The 12,821-nt window shown below is 38.0% G+C and overlaps 1 protein-coding gene across 2 annotated transcripts in view; it reads right to left on the reverse strand.

Annotated features, from left to right (window-relative positions):
• tex10 (testis expressed 10) overlaps positions 1-12,574 on the reverse strand; it is a 34,712-nt gene extending 22,138 nt beyond the window's left edge. The window contains 9 exon segments of one of the 2 annotated variants that reach the window (NM_212705.1): positions 1,855-2,024; positions 2,748-2,886; positions 2,964-3,223; positions 5,880-5,992; positions 6,077-6,323; positions 8,428-8,637; positions 8,720-9,228; positions 11,827-12,032; positions 12,515-12,574. In NM_212705.1, coding sequence (NP_997870.1) covers positions 1,855-2,024; positions 2,748-2,886; positions 2,964-3,223; positions 5,880-5,992; positions 6,077-6,323; positions 8,428-8,637; positions 8,720-9,228; positions 11,827-12,006 — 1,828 coding nt within the window. In that variant the 5' untranslated portion in view covers positions 12,007-12,032; positions 12,515-12,574. 2 annotated transcript variants of the gene reach the window in all.
• Positions 12,575-12,821: the final 247 nt, after the last annotated feature.

A 12,821-nucleotide genomic window follows, 5' to 3' on the forward strand; every position in this document is an offset into this window, starting at 1 on the left:
AAGGAGCAGCTCCAACCATAATATCAGAAGCTGTGCATTGTGAGTCACAACCTGTGAGAATTTGTATTTGGCAAAACTGATCTATTACATGCATAGTATCTAGCATTACTGATATGTTGTAGCAAGGACATAAGGATGTTAACAAGGGGAAATGCTGTTTGGCACCACTAACAATTCATAAGTCATATTTAAACACTCGCAATCTTGACCAGCGCTACAGTGTTTCTCTATGCGGCTGCTTTCCGTGCATTCTACATATCATATAACAAACTCACAAATAGGGACGCAACGATTAACTGGTTTCACTATTAACCGCGCTTTAATTCGTCACGGTTAATTAATCGTAAAGGCTTCTCAACAATGCGTTTCTGCACAGAACAAAACTGCAGCAACTAAAGTTATGCCAATTGTGCACTACACCGAGACTATGCACATTGGATTAACAATGACTGAGGCTATTAACTAAGGCAAGCTTGTGCAAGTTGATTATTTCCGATGTATGTGGACGCGCACCGACGCAGCGCGCTCCACTTTTTAAGCGCAGTAGTTGAGAAAGGGTTTTTGTGACCGCAGGAACTGCAATGGCTGAAGTTTGAGGAAGAAGCAATGAAAAGTACAAAGGTTGGAGCTGATCATGCGGTGAATGTTGATCTGCCAGCCTAGATAAATCCAGTGATTTCAGAGAGAATGCTGAAATACTCGGGAGTGGATCAGCTTTATTTGTACCCTGTTTTACATTATTTCTGAATGAAACATTAAAACTCTCTAATCTGTATTTTTTCCTCAACAATGCAACTGAAAGAGGCAGAAAGGTGGCTCAGTGGTTAGCACTGTCGCTTCACAGCAAGAAGGGTCGCTGGTTCAAGCCCTGACTAGGCCAGTTGTGGAGTTTTTGTGTAGAGTTTGCATTTTCTCCCCATATTCATGTCTGTTCTCTGGGTGCTCCGGTTTCACTCACAGTCCAAAGACATGCAGGACAGGTGAATTGAATAAGCTAAATTGTCCGTAGTGTGTGTGTGTGTGTGTGTGTGTGTGTGTATGTGTGTGTGTGTGTGTGTGTGTGTGTGTGTGTGTGTGTGTGTGTGAGAGAATGTATGGGTGTTTCCCAGTACTGGGCTGCAGCTGGAAAGGCATCCACTGAGTAAACATATGCTGGATAAGTTGGCAGTTCATTCCGCTGTGGTAACCTCTGATAAATAAAAGGACTAAGCCAAAGGAAACTGAATGAAAATGAATGTAACTGTATATGGAAACGTGCAGTATGAAAATATGGTACACATAATTTATATCCCACAAATAAACACTCAAAAAAATGTTAATGAAAAGGCTGCCTCAGACTGTGCACCAACTTTTCATATATATATAAATATACATAAAAATGATAATTATTTATATTATTATATTGTTTATAAACACATAATAATTTTTAAAATAGCTTTTGTTCTAAAAATAACTCTTAGGCAACAGAAAACCGACATCAAAGCTCTATTCTGATTGTGAAACTTGATCAGAAAACAGCTTCGCCTGTTGACAGATTTCTGCAACTGCTATCTCTCAACAGCGAGCAGGGAATTTGTGTGTGCGAGACAGAAAAAGTAAGAAAGAACGGGTTTTGTCCTGTCAGTGATCGCAGATAGACAGACATTATTAGCTGCTGACGCACGCTGCTGATGTCATGAGCGGCGAGCCATACAAAGAGAGAACTGTGCTCTCGAAACACAAAACTACAGAGAGCTTATATCACACACAGAACCGGAGACGCCAGCGCTTACACAAGCTTCTCTCTCAAACACACACGCACACATACGCCACAGTGCTAAACAGCTGTTTGTGTCTATTAGCATATGCGATTACCATAAAGACTGCAGGCATTTTTCTGGAGACTCTGCAGAAGGTCTTTGTTGCCCCTCGCGGCCGCGGGCTGAACCGTCTCCAGCAGCTGAGCGGAGAGCTGAGGATTCCTGCTGCCCAGCTGAACCAACTGAACCGGCAGAGATGCCAACCAGCGGGCCAAAATCCTGCTCCTGAAATACAAACAAACTTTTCACTCTTCTAGCTGTTACAAGAAACTAGACACTATTACAAACTTTAAAATTAGCCAATATAGAAGCACACAGTTATTTGTACTAATTTTAGACCAATACATTTTCTATCATGATTTTTAAAAAACCTAAAAAAAAAAAACCTAAAATGTAATGTGCAAGGATACACCTTACTTTGAATGCATAAAAAATTAAACAATAATTATAATAATAATAATAATTAAAAAAGCAACTGTTAATTTCATATGGACACCAAAACTTGATGTCTCATCTTAAAACCATTTTTTTAATTCTGAAAAAGTTATTTGTGTTCAGCAAATACAAAAAAGCATAGTATAATAACAAAATTATAATAATTTAAATCTGAAATAATGCTACAATTTAAATCAAATTATTATTATTATTATTATTATTATTATTATTATACATTCAATAAAAAAGTATTACTAATTATTTATTTTAATGTTTGATTGTGTGGCAAAAAAAATTATTTGAACTATACATTGCTCAGTGGCAATTTTGAATTAATTGATGCATTTATGAATATAAGTATTATTAATATAAAATTTGTATTTAAAAAAATCTTACTGATCTTAAACATTGGAACAGCAGTGTTTGTATAGAACTTTAAAAGACCACCAGAAAACATTAATTTTGGGAAAAAAAAGAAAAGATCAGGTTCAAACACAAACAAATAGCACCAACCTGGCGATATGAGGGTGGTTTTGATGCTCTTGAATGTAGAGCTGACTAAAAAAGCGCAGCAGCAGAGAGCGAACATTCACACTCAGATTCCTCTGCTGGTACTGCACATACACAGCCTGCAGGAGCTCATCCGTCACCACTGCAAACACACACAAACAAATATTTTTAATTCAGCAGAACTGTCTTAGAAAACAAAACCAAAGAAAAAGCTCTCACCACGGCTGCGCTGAGTGACAATCATCCTCCACACCACCTCCAGTAAGGCTGCCAGGTGCTTTGAGCTCAGTTTGCTCCCATTGGACAATGTTTCTCTAATAAAGACCCTGATTGGTCCAAGCCAGTCAGCATCTTCAGCTGCTACATGATCCTGGCCCCTAAGACTGAGTGTGACCATAACTTGACACAATGTGACGTTTACAGCCAATGGCTCCACAGTGCTCCCTGCAACCACTCCTGCTGCAACTGGCTGCTTGATCCTGACCACACACAGAAGATTTACACATTTATACAGTAGTGCTTTTCAACCACTAGAGGGCCTCAGTACACACATTTTTATTTAAATATATATATTTTTTAAAACAAACAAATTGATAAGCAAAAACGAAAAGCTATGCATGTGCACCCTCATTTACTAAAACATACACTTAAAATGGTATTTTGCATTAAAAGGACAGGTGGTGAACAATCATTCTACTTTCATTTGTTTTCTATATAAGAAAACAGAACAGACAATTTAAATCAGAAACAAATATGAATTAATTCAGTAGTCAAATAAGTCTGATTAGGTCCAATAAGACAGTACTGAAGAACCACTGCCTCATAGCTTTTACGCAAAAGAGTTGCATTCAAAGTTTGCATATTTTCTTGAGTGAAATTTTTTCATTTAAATTTGAATATGACATAATAAGATATGATATAAATATTTTTATAGAGATTTGAATATTATAGATACGGATTAGTATGGAGCCCTGGAAGAGATGTGATTGGGAAAAAAACTAGGAGGAAAAAAAAAAGGTTTCGCGTTCTCGTTAAGTTTTGAATTCCCTTGCAATACTTGGGCATTCCCTTAGAAAGATGTTTTGCATTTCTTTGCAAAGAAGTTTTGCGTTACTTTGCAAAACTGTTCTGTTCCAAAAACTCTTCCTAGCAGGCTAAGCTTATTAACAATATGATATTCAATCACAACAACATTTTGGTTGATAATGATAAGTTCTGGAATTTTTGACTCTATATTGATCTAAGAGTCAATCACACAGCAGAAATGTACAACAATAGGAATCTAAGAGTGTGTTGATATTAGAGATGTACCAAATATACAGCCACTGAAAATAGATTATGCTATTTAATGAACCCTCATTTTTGTGGCTTCAGTCATTGTTGAGATACTCTTAAATCTAGACGCATTAACTACTGAATATTGATATATAAATTATTATTGTTCAATATGAAAAAGATGTTATTGAAATCGCATTTTTGCCAAATTGCCCAGCCCTAACTTCCTGTTCACTATAAAAAATATAGGTAATTTCTATGTACAGCCAAGCCTGAATCCAGAGAATGAATGCAATTCCTTTGATTAAATGATTAATGAGAATATTGTATATAATATAACTTGCAGTGGTTGAGAGCTGCAAACTTCACTATGGCGAGTTCCAGAGTAAATAAAAACATTAGGAAATTAATGCTTAAGGAAAGTGATGGCTTTTTTTTTTAAATTATATTATATTTAAAATATATTTTCTTCTGTGTTCAACAGAAGAAAGTCAAAAGGATTTGAAACAATATGAAGATGAGTAAAGGACACAATGTTCATTTTTGGGTGAACTATCCCTTAAGAACCTGATCAACAGCACTCAAGTTAGCGAGAAATGGTCATTTTTAAAATGTATGTATCAGTTTGTTTCCCAGAGATGGGTTGCGGCTGGAAGAACATCCGCTGCGTAAAAATGTGCTGGATAAGTTGGCGGGTCATTCCGCTGAGGCAACCCCGGATTAAAAAAGGGACTAAGTCGAAAAGTAAATTAATTAATGTATCAGTTTGTATTTTTGACAACCCTAATGCTAATACTGAATGACTGTAATAATGCAAGGCATGGCTATTCAATTAGTTTGTCATGGGGGCCGGTTCATGAAAAGCATCCCAAACAAAGGGGCCAGAGAGATATGACTTGCTATATGAGTGATGGCACAACTACATATAAGAGCCCATATGCTGTATTTGTGCTCATAAATACACCCACGTTGTCTTTTTTCTATATTAAAATGTTAATATATTGTGTGTTAAAACAACTGCATTGTCCAATTGACTTTTTTTTTTTTTTTTACAAACATTCAAATGTTGTATTTCGCACAACAAAAGCAGTGCATTGCTGAAGTAGGCTTTTTCTACATTCAGACACATTCATAGGTTAAGATGCAAAGATGCAAGCGCGTTGCTCCGCTTGTGTGCGCATATTGTCATTCTTACATTAGAAATAACAATCTTGCAAGCGGGAAAGACAAGATATGGGTACAGCCACTGCTATAGTTAATCCAGTGTGTGCGTAGTAGCCTCGGTGTACATACTTGGAACTTTAAACTAGCGCACAGTTGGCAACTTCTCATAACTTTTCCATGCAACATAAATGCAGCTTAGAGAAGCCATTACGATTAACTAACTGTGATGAATTAAAGCGCAGTTAATAGTGAAATCAGCTAATCGTTGCATCCCTATTAATGATTACAGTGCATTGTACAAAAGGCATTTTCTACAAATCATATCCAAATGTTTTCGGCTGTCTGCACAACTCGTTTATGGTGGCTCACGATCTGCGCAGCCTCTGCAGCCCGTGCTGTATTGAACAGACGCACGCCACTTTATAACTATAGCTGCTTTTTTTCGACTGAACTGAATTTATTTTTGATGTCTTGGTCACACTATTTGGAGGGCCAGAACAAACTGCCTCGAGGGACAGGTTCGGCCTGCAGACCGCCAATTGGAAAGCCCTGATGTAAGGTCTCGCATTTTTCTAAAGGCAACATTTTGGCATGCAAGCTGCACTACAAAACTAAAACCTTTGATGAAAACACAAAATCTGACTTGTATGTGTACTTAAAATTTTTAAAAATGAGGCCCCTGGACTTTTTGATCACCTCTTTCCATCAGCTTTCTTCTTGTGTCTTGCCACCTCCAGCAGGCCGTAAGGGAAGTTCTTCATGAAGTGCTGTTTAAAATCTGTCAGGTATGAGTTTCTGAACCAGGCATCCTGCATGGAACAGTGAAAACTGGGTTTATGAAAGTGACAACATGAGCAACGCTTCCTCTGAATCTGCATTGTAAGTGAATGTACCAGCACATCCTGTTGGTCTCTCTGTGGGGTCATTCTTCTCAGTAACTGCAGTATGGAGAGGATCTGGAACATAAGAGCCATGGACTCTGCGGACAGCAAGTGGCCGCTGTCGGTCTGCACACGACCTCCACCTGCTGCCTCCACCCAGATCTCCAGCAAGAGCGGCACCAGGGTTGCTGCAAAGCCCTGAACAGTCTCAGCCGAGCAGAGTTCCTTATCCATTCCAGCCCCTGACTTTGAGTCCGGCCTACAGAAAAGGAGGTATAACAAAAAGCTGTAGACAACAAACATTGCCATTCTATGTCTTTAGCCCTGCTAAGATAAAAGAAAAGGGACGGTTTACTTAAAAAGGAAATCATTCACACAACTTTCACTGGTAAAAAAATTTTACGAATTTCTTACTTCAGTTGAACACTAAAGAAGATATTTTTGAAAAATGCTGGTAGCTCGGGACTTAAGAGTTTCTCTCCAAGTAGATATTTAGAAGATGCTAAATACTGAGGTAAATGTTTCAAATGTGTTTATCAGATTTCTTTAGCAGCGTAAACACTCCCTCAAATAGACACAAAACCACCTACTCTCTGCCCAGTGAAAATTATTATGGCAAATACTGTGAAAATGACCACCAGAATGTATTCATGCAACAAAACACAAATTTTGTGATAAAATGTGTAGATGTAATCCATATCCTTTTCATTTATCTGCTTTCTTACTCTCTTAAACCAAGTAACAAGGGTTCACTCATTTCAAAGAATTTGCTCTTCCCATGAAAGTGATGTAGAGAATTACATTTTAGTGGCTGTCTCCTGTAAATCATGAAACTATATCAACATTAGCCATTTGCTAGGAAGAAATATTATTATTTAAATTTAAACATGATGCATTCTAGTTCAAAAAGAAAACTTACAACACTCATTATTGGGCTTTCTACATTTAAAATGAAAGAAAGAAAAAATTAAGACAATTTTTCCCTGGTAATCTTAAGTACACCAAGGGTCCGTTATTCGTCCGTGGATTACTCGGTTAGCTTGATTTGGTTATTGGGGATATGACACAATCAAGCATAGTTTCGTTCTTCAAAACTGATCCGAGAGTTGTTGTCAAAGCAACAGTTCTAGTAGCTCAAACCTGCTAGAGAGCAGGCTCATTTCATATAAACAGGATTAGCTCGGGTCAGTTCAAGCAAAGATATTACTGAAGGTATGTACTGAATTTTAGGGTGACGCAGTGGCGCAGTAGGTAGTACTGTCACCTCACAGCAAGAAGGTTGCTGGTTCCAGCCTCGGCTGGGTCAGTTGGCATTTCTGTGTGGAGTTTGCGTGTTCTCCATGCGTTCGAATGGGTTTCCTCCGGGTGCTCCGGTTTTCCCCACAGTCCAAAGACATGCAGTACAGGTGAATTGTGTAAGCTAAATTGTCAGTAGTGTATGTGTGTGAATGAGTGTGTGTGTATGTATCCCAGAGATGGGTTGCGGCTGGAGGGGCATCCGCTGCGTAAAAACGTGCTGGATAACTTGGCGGTTCATTTCGCTGTGGCAACCCCAGATTAATAAAGAGACAAAGCAAAAAGAAAAATGAATGAATTTACCGAATTCTGATATTTTCTTAGTAGTTATATACACTTGGGAAAATAGTAAACATCTTTCTTTCTTTCTATCTATTATTATTATTAATAAAATTAATATTAATAAAATTTAAGCAATCTGTACTCCAAAATAAAAGTACAAAGACTGCCACCTGGTGGTTCATAGAGACCATTTATTGATATGAACTTTTTAGATTAATTTGTGTGTAATTGAAATGCACAATATGTGACTTTTTAGAGAAAAAAAAACAATAATACATATGCAGTCATGAACATGTTTTGACAGCTAATATGGCGATGATTTGATGCTTCACAAAAGTTGCAGACAACTTTGCCAATATATAATTGCTTTTGTAAACATCTAGTTATTCTTTACATCGATTAAGAAACCGGCTATTATGTTACTATGGCTACTATAGTAAAGAAGAACGGACCCCCGGTCTAACTAAAGTTTACCACATTCCTATGTTTTCCTATAAGCCCAAGTTTGGTCACCTCAGATATAATCAAATAGCTTTCATGCTATGTGCAATATTTCTACATCAGGGGTGTCAAACTCAGTTCCAACCCTAATTAAACACATCTGATCAGTTGAGTCCTTAAGGCTTGTTTGGAACATACAGGTAAGTGTGTTGGAGTAGGGTTTGAATCTAAATGGTGCAAGGCTGCGACCCTCCTGATACCCCTGCTCTACATTGAAGACAACAGATAATAATAAAGAAAATTACATTTTGTCAGTAATTCTTTTTCCCCCCAATTACACATACCTTAGGCGATAAGCAGAGTGTGAGGTGGGCCCGGCTCCAGAATTTTCAAACAACTGAATCTTGCCTTGTCCATTCACATGCTCCTCCCAAGTCACATCTACAGGTGTCACCAAGCCTTTCTCTACAGCCCACATACCGAGACCAATCCTGCTGCTCACCCCTTCTTCCAAAGGTCTCTCCTCAACAACTGCCTGCAGAAAATTGCTCAACCTGAAAATACACACTTATTAAGCAAAACAGAAATAAAGTGAAGATAAGGACTGAATTTCATTGCGTTTTTTGCGTGCAACACCTGAGCAGCACAGTGAGTCTCCACTGCTGTGCCGTCACAGAGCGATTTGTGGTGACTGTCAGAGCGTAACTGCCTTTCCCGGATTTATCCTGACCCGTTCCAGACTTCCTCCGTTGAGAGATGAGCTCTAGGAAATTGCCCAGCAGAACAGTGTGTCTCTGAGACAGAAGCCCAGGATAGTGTTCCAGCAGCACATCCAGGACCCGGAGAGCTTCCTCCTGGATGGCTTCTGAGATGTGGGTCATGGCACAGGTGAGGTGGGCGCTGAGCAGGGGAAAGAAGGGTGCAACGCGCTCTGATGGGATGCACTGGGCAACAAAGCGCAGCAGACGCACCGCAGCTGCTCTTACGGAGCCATCTTTGTCTGTGAAGAGAGCCGCTACTTCAGAGAGCACCACTGATGCGTGAAGCTCAACCATAGTAGGGTTAGCAGACAGCAACTCCCGCAAACCCACCAGAGCTCCTTGCTTCACATTACTGTTGAAGTGGTGGAGCTGGGATAACAGATCCTAAGAGAGAGAAAGACATCAGTGATGCACTTGCAAACACACATCTAGATTATTATAAATGAATCAATGTAAATAAACTGATCATTATTTTTTACTACTGTTTTTATCCTAAAATGTTGACTGTCAAATGTGATATCAAATTTTATTAATATATATGAATAATATGATACTATATACACTATAGATTAAATAATGACACAATGAATAATATGATTATTTTATTTATATACTAATATTCACTGTGTTTACCATGTTTTCTTTATTATTTTATTATAATGCATGTTCTTTTTTTATGTAAACTTTATAAATGCTTTGGCAGTACATATGTAACATTTGGCATGCCAATAAAGCAATTACTGAATTGAATTGAGAGAGAGAGTAAAAGAATTTTTTTTTGCCGTCTTAACAAAAAAAAATACTTACATCAAACAATTTTTTACAATTAAAGAAAAAAATCATAATATAGGTGCAAAACAAAGCATATTTTCTATTATATTTTATGTAACTTCATTAAACTATACTAATGCTTTTAATGTGACAACATTTTAAAAAGGAAAGTGATGAAAATTTTGAAAAGGAAAGCCCTTTACAATTGTGAATTGTAAAATTAAAATCTTGTATTATTATTATTATTATTCCCTAGTAAAACAAAATGGCCTCTATATCCTTCTATTTTCTGGTGAGTGTAATGTTAAATATATTTTTACCTCTTTTGGAAAGTCATATAAACTGTTACTGATTTTCATTTTAGCTAATGTAAGGAAAACCGCAGCACCCAGAGGGATAGAGGTAAAGTAGGTTTTATATTCGGATATTAAAGAGCCCATATTATGGGTTTTTGAAAATTCCCCTCCATTTAGTGTGTAACACAGCTCTAATTGAAGTAAAGTATCCAGCTAAGGCTTAAATCTGTAAGAATACAGTGTTTAAAACTGTTGATTCATCTATAAAAGAGTCGACTCATAGTGCTTCAAACGAGTCGCCTTGATACTGATTCATTAGGTGTTTCGCCATGACGTACGAACGAAACCAAGTTATTCACGTGCACGCGCAAACCCGGGAGATTTCAAACCTGAGGCCCCGCCCTCTGACGCAGAAACCCAGACACACACTCACACACACCCACAAACACACGCACACACAAACATGCCGGTCCATTGAAGTCACACTGCAGATGGATATATTGAGTCTTTACCCAAAGATGAAACCTCAGCATTATAGCCAAGCAGTTGGAAACTACTGGAAACTTCTGGAAACTACATGCTACAAACAATACTTCATCAGCGTTTGTTAAAGGAAGGATCAGTAAAGAGTAACTTAATGCTGGACGTCAGGATGGATTTTTCTTCCTCCATTTCTCAAGTGTAAGTACGTGCGATTAAAGTTGCCTCGTTTACTCTAGCTTGCAAATGTATTTAGTTGTGATTTGTTACTTGTAACCGAGTGTACTGTATCAGGTTAACTGGCTATATTCTCTTATCGCGTGCAAAGTCACGTTAAAAACGCGACGCGTGCTGCTTTGTTAACGGAGCTCCGTGGACGAGGAGAAGTGTGTGTGTCTGTGTGTGCGTGTGCGCGCGCTGTCGTCCGGAGGTGTGTGTGTTTGTGTGTGTGTGCGCGCGCGTTGTCGTCCGGAGCAGGGTTAAGTGCGTGTGTGTGTGTGCAATATGTGTGTGTGTGTCTGTGAAAAAAGCAGAGTGAGAAGCTAGGAGATCTCCTCAACTGTTTTTAGAGTTTTTGCTCAATAAAATAGTTAGTCGTCTGAATTTTCAAGTCCATAGTCTGTATTTACATTGACCCACTGGCAGCTAAAATCCACGCCTACACAGAGCGTGCATGAACTGTGATTACTTTTATATTGCTGATTAGCTGTTTGGCTTTTCACTCTCTGACTGAAGGCAGTCGACCAATCGCAACAGACTGTCATTGGTCCAATCAGCGCAGATTAGCTTCGCGCTAAGGAGGGGTTTGGGAACAAATGAATCACTGGACGATTCATACAGGAGTCGCTGGGATAATTAGGTAAAAATAAATGCAGATTATAAGACCATGAAAGTGTTTTTTTGACCTTGCATGCATATTAAACTGTTGTTGGAGACCCTTACAACCAAGATATGACCCTATTTCATGTATAATATGGGCTCTTTAAGGCATTCTCCTTAATAATAAAATTTCAGAAAAGTATTCTTTTCAAATTCTAAAAAGCGAAATCATATTTCCAGCCAATTCAAAATCATCAAATGTATCATAGTTCACAGTCAATTAGATAGTGCTAATGTTGTTTTGAAGTCATACATGCTAATTTCAGATTGAATATTCAAAGTAGTGTGGTAAACAATATAGAGATGGCTAAATGAACGAACGTGCGAATATAAAACCAACTTTACCTCTATCCCAGAGGGGAGAACATGCAAACTCCACACAGATATGCAAATTGACCCAGCCGGGAATTGAACCAGCGAACTTCTTGCTGTGAGGTGTCAGTGCTAACCACTGAGCCACAATGTCACCCCACTATTGATGTATTGTTACATAACTATAAAAGACTACAAAGAGATGAGGGTCAGTGGAAAGGGTGGCTTTTTGTGTTTCATGTACCTTGATGTCCAGATGCCTGTGTGTGGTCGGCCCTGATTCCCCATGCTTCAACTGTTCTGGTAGATGGATGGACTTTGATCTGAAGTTGACATTGGTTGCATTGTCTGCCTTTGGCTTCTTTTTGCCAACCTTTAGCTTTGTTTTCTGAAAATCATCTTGCCTTTTTCGCTTTTTACTCATTCTTCAGTTGTTCAGGGAAAGCAGTGCTGTAAGACAAAATTAATATCAGTATTGAGAAATTAAAGCATAACATAGTCTTGATAAAACTTTTGGTAAAAAGATTCCTTTTCACAAGACTTCGCAAACTAAAAGCAGCATAAAAACATTTAATAAAACCAAAAACACGCGACGAGTGATTTTAATGGATTTGCTACAGCTATTTTCGTAAATTTCACATTACAATAGCATTTAGTTATACAATTACAAACTTGAGTGTCACAAGAAACTTAAAAAAATGAATACGGAGAATATACTTTCATGTACATGTGTTATCCGTTACTAAAATAATGCATAAGCACTGCACATTATACGTACATGACACGTTTTTACACCATTATGCATAATCGTGACCAACACAATAAGCAACAATGTTTTATCGGCGATATGCACCACTGCACAAAGTCATTTAGTCAGTTTAAATACAAATAACAACCATAAAACAACGATCAAACAAGTTTATTTCACTCACCGCACAGAACCACTCGCGCTGCTGTTGAACCAGGGGTCCTTCAACCTCTGCTGAGACAATAGAGCGGCTAAGCAGATGCCTGAGTAAATATCTCACATAATTATCTTTCTTATCACTTAATAAGTACATATATTGAATAACTTCGAATAGCTATTGTATTTTAATATAGATGTATATAATGAAATGTACAATAATAAATCAAAATTGAACGGCAGTCTTTTTAGTCGGGAGTTGCACATATAATTCATGTCTAAATAAAGGTTAGAAGTCCTGTCTGTCTTGTCCTCTTTGTTTACTATAACGTATG

Source organism: Danio rerio, chromosome 16 (assembly GCF_049306965.1).
Source record: "Danio rerio strain Tuebingen ecotype United States chromosome 16, GRCz12tu, whole genome shotgun sequence".
NCBI lineage: Eukaryota > Metazoa > Chordata > Actinopteri > Cypriniformes > Danionidae > Danio > Danio rerio.